We start from the raw sequence: 18,800 nt of genomic DNA, 5'->3' as shown, positions 1-18,800 counted from the left end.
ACATATGAGGAGTTAATTATTCCTACTCAAATGCAATTGTGAATGTCGTCAGGCACTTAGATGGAATGCCCCATTCCAGTTCAGCTACTGGTCGAAGTATTAGGGACCTCCAGAGGACGCAGATCACGATCTAAAAACTGGCAATGGCAGCAGCTAATTGTATATACAACTTGAGTTACAGACCGTGTATGCTTTGATGCGAAAACAACAGTCAAACAATGTGGGTGCACAGAGCAAGAAAATGAGATGCTCCATAAAGTTGTCCAAAATAAAAGTATTCTGTGTAGACAACGGGTCCGATATGAATGTCAAAGATTGGCTTCTCAGTTGACAAAATTTGAAGAGGAAATGTGACCTCATCCAAAACATGAAACGCACAGCAACTAGCCAGCTAAACGTGGTTGAAATGTTTCCTACTAGCTAGATAAAGTGCATTAGTGCTACTAGTAATGTAAAATGGGCTATTGTCAGTTAGTAAACTAGACCACAGAAAATTATACTTCGTCAATTATGACCTCCCACACAAACAATGACTGAGTGGCTAATTAGACTAGTGCGTTAACGAGATATCAAAGAGCTAGTTATAAGCCTTTCTAAACGTAGCTAGATAGATACCAAAACCAAGGGATATGCAAAATTCTGTTTTAAGTTCTTTAGTGTTTCGAACTTTGCATAGCTATTTTGATAGTATAGCTAACTACAGTTTTCAGGAACTGGACTTGACTAGCACTAACGCCAAGGCATTAGCATTACCAGATAGATTCTGCAGTTTGCTTACCTGGTTTGACGAATGATCAATTGTTAATAATGGCGGCCGGTTTGACATCTTAACGAATTTTCCGGGGGTAATAACTTCACCGAATCCCTCAAAACTCGATGTGCATCTGTCTTCTGTGTCTGTTATTGCTGAACTGCGGACTTTCTTGTTTCAATAGCTAAACGTTAGCTAGCTAACTTATCAAAAAGTTACTCATAAGTAGCCTTACCTAGCGGCTAGCTTGCTAAGTTACGTGTCGACGGAGTAAACTAGCTAGCTAGCGAGCTACAGTTCTAGCTAGCTAACTAGCTAGCTAGCTGAAGTCACTGAAGTCAATGAACAATCATACCTAGATGGACCTCTCAATGATATTTAAGTTAGCTACAATTTAAAGCAGAGTTCCGGATGATCGAGTATTTTAATATTAGTTAACGTTATTCATGTGAAGGTACAGTAACCCTGTATTCACAAACAAGCTACATTGGTGAGCCTCGTCCACTCTGGATCAAGAAAAGTGTTCTGCCAATCACAATGAACTGAACTCTGCAGTGCCAGGGAGAGCTGTCAAGATAGAGGACTCCGCTCACTAAACTAAAGCAAAGGTCTGCCCAAACCGTGGTTTGTTCCCACGGGTAGACGGTAAACTTTAGACCGGGGACTTGACCAAACTACAGTAATATAGCAAAGGCTCAATGTCTATATGTACTATATAAACATCAAACATACACTATTTGTTAATTTATGAGAGAACGGAAACTTCGACAATTACCGAAACAGCTTGCTAATGTTAACTAGCTTCTGTAGTACTAGTAGAAAACGTTCGTTTTCCCACACATCACCGACAAGTGAGGTTTTTTTTATACCGCGGTCACTACGACTAGACGGTTGGCTAAATAGTACGAGAAAAACAACTGCAGCGTTGCTATAATTCTTCCTTACTAGCTAGCGTTAACAACTTGCGTTAGCTTGCTATGCTACGTACTAGTTAGCAAGCTAGGTCCTCCGTCCGTCCGCATTTGGTCTTAATAAAAAAAATAGGGTATATAGCCATCTATTTACACGAGATTTGAAGAAAAAAAACTAACTACAGTCAGAGGCATGTGCAGATTAGCTAGTCAAGTTTGATTCCGAGTTTGTCCCTCGCGCCGTTATGCCAATGTTTGCTGGATTTCCGAATGTAGGGCGGTCTAGAATTGAAGCGTCGCCTGGGTTTCTGTGCTGATCCTTTTCCAGCTGGCAGAAACAACCCAGCACAGCAGTGTCAAATGAAACTCTAGCCATAGCTAGCTACACATTTCCGCAATATCAGATGGGTGTAAGCAGTTTGGTGGTAGAACCTACCAGGTGGCTAGAGGGAGTTGTTTTACAATAATCCGTTTCTTTCAGATCTACGAAGGTTTGAGTGGGTGGAAGATGCCTGGCTAGGTTGACTTCATTTTCTTAACTAGCTAGTTTGTAGCCTAGAGGTCGGAGAACATTTCAGCCGTACAAATTGGAATCCTTTCCTCGTTTCTGCCAGTGACCTTCGCAAATTGCGTGCATTGGCTTAACAATTATCCACAATTGATTTTACATCAATGTGAATAAAGAACATTAAGATGCTAAAACAAGTCTAATTCTGATTAAACTGGGTACCAAATTAATTATTTGTGCTAACTTTCCATTCCATAGTCTACTCAGTTAGATTCACTTGTGTATACCATTTGTATATCTCTGCAAGCAGCTAGAAGATGCTGAAAAGCGTTAGCACATGACCAGAAGTTAATGGTCATGGCTTCCAGTCACGGCTCTAATTCTAATCAACCTTGGCTCGCAATACGATTAAGTTAATACTGGACGCACCTATGTAAGTGCACAAATTCATTTGACTCTGGGTAAGTGGCTATGACAGTTGTGGTTGAACTTGACATATGTTCTGGAGAGAGACAGTGATGTATCTGGAAGGCCATCGGTAGAGCTAGAGTCTCAAGAAATTGGGCTTGAGTGAATAAAATCCATGCACGAGTTATGTTGCAATAGTGGTCTGGTGTTCCAGTCATCCTCCCCAAACACTGTTGTTACAGCCAAGGGCCTTGGCCAAGCGGTTATTGGTCACAAACAATAGTCATCTAAGCAAGAAAGAGCTACTGAGATCATCTGTAGTTCTCTTTAACATCTTGTCTTTCGGGGAGTAGTACAATAATTTATGAAATTATATGCAATCACTCTTGCAAGTTGCTCTGGATTAGAGTGTCTGCTAAATTGCACAATCTAAATGTATGTTAAATAAAATGGGCTCCATCCTCACATAAAGGTAGTTGAGATTGGTAGATGGTGGAAAAGCAATCAAACGTCCCCTGTCCACAAGATGGTGCTACACCTCCTCATATGGTGAGGTTGATTGTTACAACCAACTGCACAAATCTGATGTCACCCAGGGAAGAGCAATTGTGCTTCCCCAGTCCACTAAAGCAAAGACGTTGCTCCTTCCTAAAGCCGCTGGGGGGTTGCTGTGATGAGGATAGGCTATAAGAGCAAATTGCACTTCATAAAGCTGGGAAAGAATAACAACATTTATTCAAAATGATGTTATTACAATTCTTACTTACTGGTTGCCAGTTTTATAACATGAATCATTATTACTGCTCATCCCTGGCTCACTTAACTGACATTGCTATCCTCTGTACCTCTGTTTCAATGACTATACAGTTTACCAAAGCTGACTTTGCTCTCATCTAAACAAGCAGTTTTCAACACTGTGAGGTGTGAGCCAAAAATTCCAACTCCAGGCAAGGAGTCTCAAGGTTTGCACACTCCTGGACTAACGGCATCCTACCCAGCAGATTGCTCTTAACAGGTGACATTGAAAGGATCTGTGTCTGCATCACTTTCTGTCACTGCTGGTGTCCCCCAGGGCTCAGTTCTAGGCTCCCTCCTCTTCTCTCTATACACAAAGTGACTTGGCTCCATCGTATCCACATGTTCGCTTCCACCATTGCTATGAAGGTGACGCTGACCTAGTTTTCTCCTTCCCCACTTTTGACAACTAGGTGGTGACATGCATCTCTGTGTGCCTGGCAGACATCTCAGCTGGGCTGTTGGCCCAACCCCTCCATCTTGACCGAGCTGCTCTTTCTTTCATGGTAGGCCTACCCACTCTATTTACATTGGTAGGACTATGGAGAAGGTGGTCTTGAAACATCAAAGCAGTGACTCACTCCTGCTGGTTCATACTCTGAAACATCTAACCCTCACACAGCAGGGAATGACCATCCAAATCAGGACATAGACAGAAATTGGCTAAATAGTATAATGATCATTGCCTTATTCAACTGGGCATTCAGAGCACCTGATGAGGGGCAAAGCCAGACAACCATATTAATGTCTTGCTATTTAATTTTTTTCTGCCATGAGGCAGATATAAAGATGTGAACAACTCAAAGGTTTCTATTGATTTCTTTTTTATTGGGAGTGCATTTTTTGTATAAGTGTACAGTGTGTAGAATTCCTGAAAATGTTTAATAAAATTGTCAGTGCTATTCTACATTTAGTTGATTTTCATGACATTTGTTATAACATTCAGGATTTTTTCTTGTTCCTGTGGCAGAATCGGTGGAATTGCAGGATATTTATATGAAAACTAGCTGTCAATGCCCATACTATTATTCAAAATATGAGCCTCTGCTAAATGGCTGAAATGTAACTGTGTTGTTTAAATAGTCATGTCATACCTGAGGTATATGGCCTATTATAAATCCTGAATGCTGATTGGCTGCTAGCCTAGGTATTTAAGACTGTATACCACGTGTATGACATCACAGCACTTTTTACCCCTCTAATTTGTTGTTAATCAGTTTATAATTGAAATAAGGAATGTCAGGAATTTGTGGTATATTGAAAATAAGCAGTCGCTTAGGGCCCCCAGACCGCTAGGGCGCCTCCGACTGCTAGGGAGCCCCCGACCGACTGTGGAGTGGTGGCCCCAAATGAAATTTCGCTTAAGGCCCCCAAAAGGCTAGAGCCGGCACTGCACGTAGGAATGTTGTTGCTGTGTTTGTCTTACACAGTCCGCTTTGTATAGGTTAGGATAGGTCAATATGTTAAACATGTCTGAAACTACATTTTGTAGTTTTATAACTACAGTGGCACAATCGATTTTCATTCAAGAGTTCTCGCTTACATAATTTTACATCCAGCACCACATTGACATACATACCTACACTTTTTCACCGCTTCCCTCCCCATCGAATGACATTGAAACCTACCATTTTATACTAAACACGTGCTCCAAACGAAGCTTAATTTGCTGGCAGCCTTATCACATACTGCTTGCCATTGGTCTGGAATGATGTCATACACTGTACAGAACACAGTCCCCACCTTCGTACATCACCCCCACCTCCTCCTCCAGCACCCCCTGTCGTCCTCTCACACACGCATACATCCGATCGCACACTGACACACGCATATGCACTTGTCACTGGTATGGTATTATCGCTTTTTATATATGTTTTTGTATTCTTATCAAAATGGTTAGTGTTGTACGACCTATATTTTTATATTTAAACTTATTCTTGCAAGGCAAACGGATCCGCAAAATATGATATGTCCTGCAGTGAAGAGGATACCGCTAAGTAAACAAATGTCTGAAAAACACAAATGAAATGTAATGACATTTACTATAAGGAGAGCATGGAGATAAAACGGAATTATCACTCTTAACGTAAGTGAATATTTTTTAAATCCTTTATCCAGCATATTTCCTTATATCCGGACGAACGAGAGTCATGTCTGATAGGCCTATTCAATTACTCTGATTATTATAGGCTATTGTTGCCACATGATGATCCAGCACTATGGCTCCTTGTTACACATAGGCATGTAAAAAAACGCCAATGCGTTAAAACGCCTTCCTAACTAAGAACAGTGGTGTCGTGAAACTAGATTTACTTTCCTGAGACTTCAGACACTATACCCATTTGACGCGATACTACAAATCAATTGGATTAAATTCACCTTCATTACTTATTAACCGCCCGAGAGAGGATGGTGGCATCAACTATCATTCTCTGCAGTCTTTGCCAAAATACTTTCTATTATTTATCAGGTGGGAAAGTGATACTAGACGATGACGATTCCTTTTCCATGGCCTAAATTGGAACAAACCGGTCTATATGCAGAAGTTGTGGAACATGCAGGCTATGATTCCATAGCCATATTTCCTGCACATAATAAGAATATTTATTATTATTGTTGCATGTAATTTACATAATTGCTTTTCAGAGTTAAATTTTAGTGCATTTTTATCTGTGCTATTTTTATTTAGCCTAGGCCTAATCACTTCATATCCTATATATGCGAACAAAGGGCAACAGAAAAACGTCACTCACGGAAATGAGAAGAGACTGCTTCTTATTCCTTGCCAGTTACACGCAGAGAAGGGGCTCTGAGCGTAATGATGTGCGGCGATGCGCGAAATAATTTCGCTCTCGTATGATTCCACCTTAACTTATCGGCTTTCATTGTCATTAGCGGTCACTTAAATATATTAGGCCTGGTGTTCATTCAGCAGTGCCTGTTATTATTTTCCTTACCTTCCAGGCGCAGCAGGCCTTTATTTGTTCATAGCGAACCGGGATTGCAGGTAGGTTGGTTTGTGAATGTGTTGAAACGTGAGCAGAGGTCATTGAAGGCCTCACATATATATCATTTTAGCAGTATAGACGGGTATAGATTAGTGTGTCATGTCAAGATTGCTGAAAGACCCAAAAGAGACCGACTGTAACTTATGAATGCTACTTCAAACATCTGGTCACTTCATTCACATTAGAGGTAGGGGCATAACATCCAACCTGGTTTCCTTAATTTTCCAACCACTTTTTCTATGTTGAAACAATATTTGCATAATTGTATAGTAGATGGACATGTTCGGCAGATCAGTCTTTGTAGCCTGTGTATTGGAAGAGTAAGTGCCTGTTTTTTCTCTGTAGTGTACACTGTTTCAAGCCTAATCAAAACTTTGCCTAATCAAAAATATTTTCGACAATGTATGTAGGCTTACTGGCTTCAGTTGTAGAAATGGTACAGTGAAAATTATTGTTAGAATGGGGCTAATGATCTCAAGAGGTGTTGCTGCAGGTTTTTGATGAGGTATGTTTTTGTGGTCTGCGCTGTTATTGTGGTCTGAAAACCTGGATAAGCTATGTGAGTAAAAGACTGATACACGGCTACAGCATGTTCATGTATTTGCTGATGAGGTGTTTACAGTGTGAGTGAAAAGTGATCAGAGTGATGTTGACTTCCGCCATGACAAAACTGGGTCAATGTACCCCCCCCCCCCCCCCCCCACAGGCTACAAAGGCAAGGCTGAAAAAGGAAAAAAAGATGAGGATACCATCACCAATCTCTGTGCGTGGATGTATGCATGTGTCAATGCAAGCATGGTGTGCTTTGTCTGTGGGTTGGTATGTGTGTTGGGTGGTAGTGAATACATTCTTTGTGTCTTTTCACATGTTGCTTCTTCCCAGTTGTCTGTGGTCTACCCTTTCTTGTCATATTCATTTTATCTATATCACTGTCCTCCATCTCTCTACCCTCCAAACATATGCCGTTCTCCCTCTACTACTCAGTCCCAGAGGATCTTTTGACAAATTCATGGGGTTTTGTCATCTTAGTAGTGCAAAAATATCTGGGAATTAGATATCAATGTGTTTATGCTCTGTGGATTCTTAAGCATACCAAAAATTTTAAACAGAGAGACGATTTAGCTCATGATCACCACTTTTACAACTACTTAATTGAAATACACTATGCTTTTTTACAGAATACATGTATAATAATAAAACAATATACAAAGCCTTGCCCAGAATTCTGTCTCTAGTCTTTATTCAAGTATTTCCAGACACAGGGCTTATTTATAGGTTATGGTCCACCAGCACCTCTGGCTATTTGGTCAACTGTGTTATGGCAAAGGGCCTTCTCTAACAGGGAGACATGTTTGTCTAGTAAGCTAGTCGGACATGTAGTTCTCCATTTCTCCCACCATTCTCTTAGGATAACTTTGATATGACAAAAATGTTTTCAACATTGGCGTGAGCCATGTTTTGGCAAAATCATAAAGGCTGTATTTTGGTCTTTTGGTTTGGATTTCTTTCCTTTGTACTGTGGTGTATTTTCTTTCTGAATCTAATGGATGACTATCAGAAATATGCTTCACATATTCTCCCTATTGTTCATCTTGTTGGTTGGTTGTAGTTATGTAATAGATACATGTATCTGTTATTTTTGAATTTGAACTCTGCAACACTTTACGTTTAAAGGATTTATGTGTTATCTGTAAGTGAATAGCACATTTAAATACCTTGTGTACTATGTATGTATGCAGACGGTTTTGAAGTGTTACCCAAAGTGCTGTTTTTGTAACATAATACCAAAAAGCAAGATCAAAAGGGAGAATGTTCATAACACCATTCTCCATACAAAGTCTATTGAAAAGGGGGAGTGTTCATAACACCGTTCTCCATACAAAGTCTATTGAAAAGGGGGAGTGTTCATAACACCGTTCTCCATACATACCTAGTCTGTTGCAAGTTAGTTACAATGACTCCACCAGTCATGTTGACCTTTGGAACCAATGTGATATAATCGTGGTTTTGAATTCTACAATTGTGACAATGTCGCAAATGATAATAAAACATATATTATTTGACTAATTTATTTGATCTAAATACAATATTTCTTTGTTTCTTTCTCTTCCCTGTCTCACACCAACACACACACAGCTTTGCGTGGACCCAGATGCCTCCACTCCCCCTTGACGAGCGAATAGTGGTTATTCAGCACCATAAAAACGTGGCTGTACGTGGGTCCTCCCCACAGACCTCCCCACAGCCCAACTCCCATATAACACCTGCACGCCACAAACCCCTCTCCCACCCTTCTCACCCCTGCCCCCCACAGCCCCCACCCAGTCCTCCCTGGTCCAACTCACTGTCTTTGGAATGCAAGCGCAGATCATCAACCCGTCTTCAGAAAACCAAGGGCGACAAGGCCATCGTCTCAGAGGGTGTCAGACACACCCCTAGCCACTGTCACAGCAACGGGACAGTGACTCTAGGCCCTAGACCGCACCAACACACACACACAATCGACATCCATTTATCGGTGAACAAAGGAACAAAAGGAGGAGGGCACAGCAACTCTTTAGGTCGCAGTGGGAGTGTAAAGGGGAGCAAAAAAAGGGTCTCCTTGCGCTTGGATCCAGGGTACGGGGACAGACGAGCTGGGGGAACATCGGGGAAGCTGGGTGGAGCAGTGCAGCAACTCCAGAACCACCCACAGAACCAGAGTGAGTACTTGCACAGCAGTCACCATCAGAATCATCTGGCTGTGTCTCCGGGAGGAGTCCTAGAATTTGTCCCGGCCCAGAGACAGCAATTCAAAAGAGACAAGAAGCAGGACTTGCCCTTGGAGTTCTACCCTGGTAGCTTTTCCCCCAGAGGTTCTCGGCAAGTGCGCTGCGTGGGCAACAAAGAGAACTCCAAACTGGGACCTGTCCATCAAAACCCCAATCCCCACAGCCTGTCCCGCCACCACAACTCTGTCCCTGTGCCCCATGCCTCTGTCCTAAACTCCCACTGCCCTCCTTCCCCTCCATCCCAACACCCCTGCGCTCCTACCTCGTTCCAGCAGCCCCACAACCAGCCCCATCCTCCCCGCGGCAGGGACCATCGTCCTCAGCTCCTCCACGGCCTACCCCTCTCCCCCTGTTCCTCCCGTGGAGGTTTCCCCAGCCCAGACCACACCTGTACCATTGACTTCTCCCATCCCTTCAGCTGTGGCTGCTGGAAGCTGGTCCGCTGCAGGGGGAGCGGGGGCCGTCCTGCTGGCTGCCAGGCGGGTGGCGGAAGTCCGTCTTCGTCGTTCTCCTGCGCTCACGGCCACAGGGTCGGAGAGGTGAACCACAGGGGGGGCGCAGCAATGGGATTGAGAACTCTTGGGGGATGTTTGTCCGCAGCCTCCACCACCAACACGTCATCCTCAAACAGCACTGTGTCGGACTGCCGGACGGGCTTGCTCAGACCGCTGCGTTGTGCCTCCTGCTCTGGGGAGGCTGGCGCTTTTGAGAGTCCGGCCGAATTCCGCAAAAAGCTGGTGGGGGGATGCCTGCCATGCACGCCAATATCCTCCTCGGCCCCGCTGCGAGCATTACAGAGTTGTGTGAGTGGCTGCAACCCTAAAGCCAGTCAGGCTGGGAGTTCTACCTGCAGCTATTGTAGCAGTGACCCCATCGTGGTGACCTTCAACCCCCGCCGGGGTGGCAAGCCCCCTGGGATAGGCAGGGGCATTGGGGCAGGGCACACCATGGGGGCATTTCCTGCCGATGACGATGATTACAGTGTGCGCACAATCTGGCCCGAGGAGCTGGCGAAAAAGATGACCAGGTCTAAAACACAACAGAACCACCAGAGCTGTGCCGGGATGGGAATGGGAGTGGGGAAGACATGTGCAGGTCAGAACCAGAACAGCAGCAATGGCACCAGTCCGGTCACTCTCGACTGTAGGAACCTTTTGGAGTTCACCAGGAATCAGATTACTGACCATGCCGGCCGACGCCGGCTTCAGCAGGGCAAGATGGCCGTCCTAGATTTTATTGGGTCTGGGCCTGGGCGAGATCCGGGTCGGGACTCTCTAAAGAGGCTCTGGAACAAAAGTGGGGAGACAGGGATGGTGGATGGCCTGGGTCAAGAAGATGATATGACATACCCTCACACACCGTCCCCCCGCACCCCCTCCCCCCAAACACCTTCATCCTTCTCACCGCCACCGTCAGCTCCGAGCACTCTCCTCAAACCCAAGCCCAGACAGAGAGATTCAGAGGGACGCCATTCCCTCCCATCCGCCCAGTCTCTCCACCTGGTCCTAAACTCACTGAACAGAGATCAGGACGAGGACAACAGCAGAGGTAAGGAAGTCACACTGTTAGGTTCGTTTTTTCGGTGTATGCTTTGATTGTTTTTTTAGTGTATACAGTGGATATAAAAAGTCTGCAGACCCCTGTTAAAATGCCAGGTTTTTGAGATGTAAAAGAATGAGACAAAGATAAATCATGTCAGAACATTTTCCACTTTTAATGAGACCAATAATGTGAACAATTCAATTGAAAAACAAACTGAAATCTTCGAGGGGGAAAAATAAAAAACCTTACAATAACCTGGTTGCATAAGTGTGTACACCCTCTTATAACTGGGGATGTGGCGGTCTTCAGAACCAATCACATTCAAAATCATGTTAATTAGAAGTCATTACATACCTGCCATCATTTAAAGTGACTCTGATTAATCACAAATAAAGTTCAGCTGTTCTAGTAAGATTCTCCTGACATTTTCTTAGCTGGATCTCTGAGCAAAAGCTGTGGTCCGCAGAGAGCTTCCAAAGCATCAGAGGGATCTCATTGTTGAAAGATATCAGTCAGGAGAAGGGTACAAAAGAATCTCCAAAGCATTAGATATACCATGGAACACAGTGAAGACATTCGTCATCAAGTGGAGAAAATATGGCACAACAGAGACATTACCAAGAACTAGACGTCCCTCCAAAATTTATGAAAAGACCTAAAGAAAACTGGTCAGGGGGCCTACCTCTTCCAAAAGGCCTACAGCAACATTAAAGGAACTGCAGGAATTTCTGGCAAGGACTGGCTGTGTGCTACATGTGACAACAATTTCCCGTATTCTATGGGGTATGGTGGCAAGACGGAAGCCTTTTCTTACTTCTGATGAAACCAAGGTTGACCTTTTTGGCCATAATTCCAAAAGGTATGTTTGGCACAAAAAAAACACTGCACATCACCCAAAGAACACCATACCCACAGTGAAGCATGTTGGTGGCAGCGTCATGCTTTAAGGCTGTTTTTCTTCAGCTGGAACTGGGGCCTTAGTCAGGGTGGAGGAAAAATGAACAATTCCAAATACCAGGCAATTTTGGGCGCAAAACCTTCAGGCGTCCTTTAGAATGCTGAAGATGAAGTTCACCTTTCAGCACGACAATGACCCAAATGACACATCCAAATCCACAAAAGCATGGATTCACCAGAAGAAGATTAACGTTATGGAATGGCCCAGACAGAGCCCAGACCTAAATCCAATTGAACATCGTTGGGGTGATCTGAAGAGGGCTGTGCACATGAGATGTTCTCACAATCTGACAGATTTTGAGTGCTTTTGCAAAGAAAAGTGAACAAATATTACCACGTCAAGATGTGCCATGCTAATAGACTCCTACCCAAAAAGACTAAGTGCTGTAATAAAATCAAAAGGTGCTTCAATAAAGTATTTGTTTAAGGATGTGCACACTTATGCACCTTTTTATATCCACTGTACTTCTGGTTATTGTTTTAGTGTAGACTTATGGTTGTTGTTTTAGTGTTTACTGCTGCTGTTTTTGGGTCATTGTAGGTTTTTGATGGAATGTGTCACCCAATGGATAGACCAGCTTTCATGTTGGATTGCAGCAATTACCATTTGTTTGAGCAAATCCTCCTATTTTTATTACAGTTTCTTTCTTCTTCAATTTCCCTGCTTCCTCTGCCTTTATTTTAAATTCCTTGCCTTGTCTTTCTCTCTTGTTAAGATGTTTGTTATTTGAAGGAACCCACAGATAATGTTTGTTAATTATAGCCTAGGCTCCAGCAGGAAGAGCTGGAGGGAGGGTGATCAGAAAGCTTTGACAAATAACAGAATAGCTGAATTATTATAATATTTTTTTTAAGGAACTGGGATCGCTGACAATGGACCCTGTCACTGGGATATTAATCCATTCTCATTTAAATGACAAAGCCTCAATAAGCTATACTCTATTGTCTATTATTAATAGTTACATAACTGCAGCCTCCTCCCACTCCATTAGGTGGTAAAATGTGTTAAGGCCATACAGTGTGGAATAACGATAGTTGATCTTAAAAACAAGGTGCTGACAACTTTTCATGTCTATACCTTCCTTACCACTTCCTGTTAGGGAATTATAAGCAGTTTTCTAATCTTTCATTACTTCTTAAACATTCTTCTTATAGTTGAGTGTCGCTACAGATATTCTTGTGTGATGAGTGAATAATCTTCCATTTGTAGTTTGCACATTAAAAGAAACAATAACAATTTAAACAAAAATGTATTTGTTTTTATTTCTGTGGAATTTGCAGTAAATTGAATTTTAAATGAGTTGTGATAAAGTGTGTATATTTCATTGTCGCTCCTTTATTCACACATCTCTTTGCTTCAGGGCGAATGCCTGTCTGTGAATGCCCGTATCAAATTCTTACAGTTTTGTGTTGTTCTCTCTGCTAGTGCACCTCTCTCTGCCACTCTCCTCCTCGCTCCCGGCTTCCCTGTCAGATGAGAGTGGGATGACCCCTGATGTGGAGAATGCAGTGATCAGCCCCATCCTGCCCTTCCTCTTCCTGGGCAATGAGAGGGATGCCCAAGACTTGGACCTTCTGCTGCGCCTCAACATCGGCTATGTGGTCAACGTCACCACACACTTGCCCCTCTATCACCTTGGCTCTGGCCTGGTGCGCTACAAACGTCTGCCGGCTACTGACAACAGCAAGCAGAACCTACGACAGTACTTTGAGGAGGTGTTTGAGTTCATTGGTAAGTTAATAGTATCTAATTTTCCATCGCAGTCACTGTCCCTGTTCCTGCCTTTTTTTCTTGTTCACTTTGTGCTGCAAAACTTTTAAACTTTCTAAAGTATTTCAGCAATGAGATAAGGAATGGATTTTCTGTGTGAAGATTTTCCTCTGATCTCGCTCTCCTATTTAAGAGTTTTGAGTGGAGAGACAGTTAGGGAGCTATAAATTGATCTAAGGGGAAAGACTGAAGAACTTTGGGGAGTCAGATACAGTGAACAGTCTTGGCGGTAATCTGATAGACACCTCTTTTCATCCATAGAGGAAGCTCACCAGAGTGGGCGAGGAGTGTTGGTTCACTGTCAAGCGGGCGTATCCCGCTCTGCAACCATCGTCATCGCCTACCTGATGAAGCACACCCTCATGACCATGACGGATGCCTATAAGTACGTGCGGGGCCGTCGTCCGGTGGTGTCTCCCAACCTCAACTTCATGGGTCAGCTGCTGGAGTTTGAGAGGGACCTCAACTCTGGGGTCACTCCTCGCATTCTGACCCCGAAACTCAGCGGCTTAGAGACCCAGGTCTGAGAACTGGAGACGGGGGTATCGGGAAAAGAGGCAAACCAGCATTGGTACAGCCATAGTTTTGTGATGAAGAAAAGAAAGGTAGATCATGAGGGGAATGCTGATTGACAGAGAGACCTTATTGGCATGAAGATTATTTTTTTTTAATAGTGCTCTTTCTTTAGTTTATTGAAGAAGTAATTTGATTGGTTCATTTATATATATATATATATATATATATATATATATATTGTCCAATATCTGGCATCCAATACCATATGTAATTACATGCCAGGTTTTATTAAACAACTGGATGTCATAATTTCCTTGATTCACAGCAGTCAAATATCTAATTTGATGCTTGTATAGTTATAAACTTCCTAGAACTTTCCAAGAACTCCCTGGTTTTCTCACAAAATGTGGTTGAAGGTTTCCCGGAATCTGAAGGAAATAAACTAGAAATATATATCCGACCAGGATCACTGGAGAATCAGGGAATATATTGAAAGTTCCCGGAACTATATAATTATGTTAAATTGCATAAGTTAAGGAAATCCGCTGAGTCCAGGTTTGACACAAGGCTGTCATTTACAAAATCAATAAGGCATGCTGGACCAGGAAAAACAACTATAGTGGCACCCCACCATTCAGCTAGGGCAACGCCACTATACATAGCTCTATAGATCAATGCACTTTACCCATTTATCAATATGTTTTGTCATTTCAACGATTGCCTCTCAACTGCAGTGACATGAGTCCCAGAGGATAGCTGATCATGCCATATTGTTGGATTTTAAAAAAGATCCTGAATTGCAAATGTAATCTTTTTTTAGCTCTGTTTGGGAGCTCTGTAATAGGGAAGTGTATGGCTGGTGGCTGAGTTTAATTGTGCCAATTCTTAGAAAAATGGGTTAAATCAGAAACATACGAGACTGTGGATGATACCAGAGCTTGTGTCAATAAAGGGATGGTAAGGAGCAACAATAAACTGACAACACTGAAATGATTCAGCAGACTGTTACTGAACAGGACTCAACCATCCTCGTTGAATTCTCAACTGATAATGGTTTGAAAATATAAAAAAGTTTTTTTTACTTAAAGAAGACACAAAACAGCACCAATATGTTTTTCTTTGAGTGCCCTACTTGTTTGTGGGATATTTCTTCTGTACATGTTTACTATTGCGTAGAAACAAGTGCATAGTATTTTAATTTAGTTGTGTTTTGTAATTTGTTTTGCATTGTTGATGTCACCAATTCCCCTTCAACTTAAATAACATCCATTCTACACGTGTGTGGTCAAATGTAACATGATTCCCGAGAAAGGCATCTAGGAAAAATAGGAAATATAGAAAAAACTTTGATTGTTTCTTGTAATTGTGACATACTTAAGAAAGGCTGCAGAGAGACAATCATTCTCAACTTGTCTCATTTCATCTCTAGATAAGTATTGCAAAAATAACAAAACGGTTTCATTTTTTAGACTAGTTCAATTATTTATATTGTTTATTTTATTAAATCCAGTAACTGCCGAACCAGGGACTACCAAGTCACTAGCCAAACCATTTGGTTGTATATGAAAATGTAATGTAACAATAACTTAGCCCAGTCCTATATCTACATTATCTGCCTTGTCAGTATTCCTGTTTATCTGCTCTTGTGTTTTCATCCACCCATCAATCCTGGTGTTCACTTAAAGGTGCAGTCCACAATGTATGTCCACTGGTTATAAAAGTGGCGCTGTTGAGCCAAAAGGTGTCCCCTAAAAGTGTGTCCTACGTAATGCATGTGCCAATTCGTGCCCCATGTCATCATAACTCGCTTCCAAACTTGGTATTTCATGGCTAACTGAGTTGATTGGGATTCTGCTTATTAATTATGCACATATAAACAACATATTACACATGCTGCCCAAAACGGGTGGTTAAAATGTTTTTTGTTTATCGCACAGGTCCCAGACTGCATCTTTAATTTGTTCTTCCTGGTCGGTAAATTCCTTCAAGCTGTACCATGGTACTCTGTTCCATGTCATGCCATGCTCAGGTAATAGAAAGGGGCAGTCATTTGTATACTTTAAATAATCCAACTCTTATCTTTTGAAGTCACCCTCTTATCCCTTCTTTTGCTCTCGAGTGTCTGCTTTTTGTATGTCTGTCTCTATAGACTTTTAATATCTTTTACTACAATACTATGCATTATTCTTTTATAAATATTGATTAGAACCGTGGAAACGATAACAAAGCTTTATCATTGAGTTCACTGTGAATCTCACTCTTCCTGCATATTGTTTAGTTCTCAGCCTTGGTCCTAAAGGTTAGACCCATTCAACTGTATTTAACACTGAGGGTCGTCAGTCGCCCTGAGCTCCTGTCTATCAGACTGTGCCTTTGTTCCTTTTCACTGGTTTAACATTTTCATGACACAACTGATTTGGTGATGCCCAACAAAATATGATCTCTTACAGTCCTTTTATGCCTCTGTGGATGTAGATTAATGAGTGCTAAATGCACACAAAACATTTTCTGAGTGTCGATGATTTGACCCTATAAAATATGCTCTAATTTAATCATTTGACCCAATAGAAGTTGCTGTCATTTAATAATCTCACCCGATAGGTGCTTTATTTGATCATTACCCCCAATAGAAGGTGATTTTAATTTGATTCAAGTGCAGTGAAGCCTTATTTATTCCGAATCTCATACCACAGAGTTCAGTTTGATGGAGGAGTTCTGGGATTGGCTAGACAAAGCCTAACCCATGGGTGGGTGTTGCTGCTGTAAACAAATAACAGAACAACAATATGTGTATTGAAAACTTGAACTTTTTTACTAATATGGATTTCCTATAAGTGTTCACAGAATTAAGAAGCTCACTTTTAATCATCCTATGCCATAGCCTAAGTGTTTTGCTGTAAAGGCATATTTCCCCCAACTAATTTTGGTTGAAAACTGCCAGTAGCTATTTTTCCAGATTTATAAACACATTTGGTATAAAATGCAAGAAATCTGAAAACCAAGAATGCCTTTGGTTAAACTGTGTATAGTTTGGTCTTCCGAAGTAATTTAGCATCTATTCATATTAAATTTGCAGTTGGTCTAGTTAGATCTCTTGGTACTTACTTGATTCTGGGATTTTTTTCTTCTCCTGCCTACTATGTAATTATGCATTGATCTATATTTTTCTACATTTATGTTTGTTTATGGTGAACACATATTTTAATTTGGATCTCAGTTTTGTGTGAATAAATGTTTCATCAGTGCTTCTTCCAATCATCTCTACCGGGTATTTCTGAAACGATGACGTCCAGTGTTCATTCTTGCTTTGTATTGTTCAACTGTTCGTCAGATCAGACCTCACTAAAAGTGGGCTGTGTAAATGCGCCATACTCCACAATTACCTCCACTATTAGGTCATCTTCCTGCTGTTCTTTTCAGTGTGATCTGAATTGAATATTTCTAATGGGATCTATTGGGAATAAGCCTTGTTAAAATATTTCAGGGCTATTGCAAAACAGATGTAAAAAGTTACATTTAATTCAACTTAAAAATTACCAGGTTGTATCTACAAAGGTCTTTTGACCTCAGAAGCCTCCCTGAGGAACAATATTTAGATCATACATTATATTTAGAAAAGATAAGCAAACTGTATAGACAATTTAATCTTTGATTTCTTCTTGAACATTTCCTGTAGAAGGGATCAGTGTGATTACAGAACTTCTCATGTGATGAGTAAATAATCTTCCATTTGTAGTTTGCACACGAAAAGAAACAATAACAATTTAAGCAAAATGTTTTTTTATGATTTATTTGGAATTTGTTGTAAATCGGTGAATTTATTATTTGTGTAAATTGAAATCTATTCATGTATGTATTTATGGCTTGTTTTCTATTGTACTCTAATTTCCTGTGCCAAATATTAAAATCAAGAATTATTCTGATAATGGTCTGAAAATGGACACATTACAACTTAGAGACATCCTAGTTTGGAACTGTCCGTAAGCAAAACTATCATCAGAAATGTTGTAGTGTTCTTGTCCTGTTGCTCTGCTAGCTGGGAGATCAAAAGGTCTGTTCCACTAGCCTCTGATGGCTCAGTGCTGTAACCCAGTCACTTTTTCAACCCACTGAACAATTGATTAATTGGTTGAATAAGAAAGAAAATATTATCTTCATACTGTAGTTATTGGGTCCCCTTCCTGGTATGCACAGTGTTATCTGTCCGTAACTTTTATCAGTGATTCTTTGTATGGACTGCACTATGTTTATTATGATGCTGCTACGCTAGACAGGCATGATCAGAGCGTCACATACAGCTGATGCAAGGACAACAGATCCGAACTGGACATGCATGTTCGGAACTGCTTTTGTTTTTTTCTCTGATAAATCCAAATGACAGTGTACATGCTGTCTGCCACGGTGTTTTAGGCTGGATGTGTTCATCTATATCACCATGACCGTGTGCAAAGGAATACAAACTATTTGGTTTTCATTGAGTTCATCTTTGATGATACAGGGGAAGGATATTTATGTTTGATTACATTCTAAATATTATAACCACTTCTGTCCTACTCCTTACTGTGATAAAGAAACTGTGATATTGCTGTTCAGCAACACTAATAATCAGTGATATTAATACCAACGATATTAAATAATAGTTGATTACAATATTGTATGTTATGAGTATGTTCAACCCATTGTACATAAAGGACTGGCTGAGTGAAAGGGAAAGGATACAAATTCTGTTCCTGTGATCACACACAAAGACGTGCAGGACTAAAACAGGTGGCTGGAATACGACATCCGTCATCCACTGTGTAATCTAACTGGTCAATATGAGAAACCAGAACTGTTTATTGGAATAAATTTTTTACATCAAA

The 18,800-nt window shown here is 41.4% G+C and overlaps 2 protein-coding genes across 17 annotated transcripts in view; one reads left to right on the top strand and one right to left on the bottom strand.

The window, feature by feature from the left end:
- Window positions 1-2,273, bottom strand: part of mark2a (MAP/microtubule affinity-regulating kinase 2a) — a 31,109-nt gene extending 28,836 nt beyond the window's left edge. For 12 of the 13 annotated variants that reach the window (XM_020048346.2, XM_020048348.2, XM_020048354.2 and 9 more), the window contains exon 1: window positions 779-2,092. In XM_020048346.2, coding sequence (XP_019903905.2) covers window positions 779-826 — 48 coding nt within the window. In that variant the 5' untranslated portion in view covers window positions 827-2,092. The other variant, XM_020048356.3, reaches the window with a different exon arrangement.
- A 2,896-nt stretch (window positions 2,274-5,169) lies between these two features.
- Window positions 5,170-18,800, top strand: si:dkey-175m17.7. 4 transcript variants are annotated; one of them, XM_010870653.4, is made up of 6 exons: window positions 5,170-5,459; window positions 6,338-6,380; window positions 7,088-7,144; window positions 8,518-10,700; window positions 13,078-13,383; window positions 13,684-18,800. In XM_010870653.4, the coding sequence occupies exons 4-6, from the start codon at window positions 8,534-8,536 to the stop codon at window positions 13,947-13,949; spliced, it is 2,739 nt and encodes a 912-aa protein (XP_010868955.1). In that variant the 5' UTR covers window positions 5,170-5,459; window positions 6,338-6,380; window positions 7,088-7,144; window positions 8,518-8,533; the 3' UTR covers window positions 13,950-18,800. The 4 variants fall into 4 exon arrangements, with proteins under 4 accessions (XP_010868955.1, XP_019903276.1, XP_010868954.1 ...); XM_020047717.3 differs by lacking the exon at window positions 7,088-7,144; XM_010870652.4 differs by lacking the exons at window positions 6,338-6,380; window positions 7,088-7,144.

The sequence above is a fragment of the Esox lucius genome, chromosome 7, assembly GCF_011004845.1.
Source record: "Esox lucius isolate fEsoLuc1 chromosome 7, fEsoLuc1.pri, whole genome shotgun sequence".
NCBI classification, from domain to species: domain Eukaryota; kingdom Metazoa; phylum Chordata; class Actinopteri; order Esociformes; family Esocidae; genus Esox; species Esox lucius.
Note: the sequence above shows the minus strand (reverse complement) of the source record. Positions and strands in the feature narration are given on the sequence as shown.

Coding starts and splice junctions, on each gene's coding strand:
- si:dkey-175m17.7 (XM_010870652.4), top strand. CDS start 8,534: ATGCCTCCACTCCCCCTTGACGAGCGAATAGTGGTTATTCAGCACCAT. Junction 10,701..13,077: donor GGACGAGGACAACAGCAGAG/GTAAGGAAGTCA, acceptor TCTCTCTGCTAG/TGCACCTCTCTCTGCCACTC. Junction 13,384..13,683: donor GGAGGTGTTTGAGTTCATTG/GTAAGTTAATAG, acceptor TTTCATCCATAG/AGGAAGCTCACCAGAGTGGG.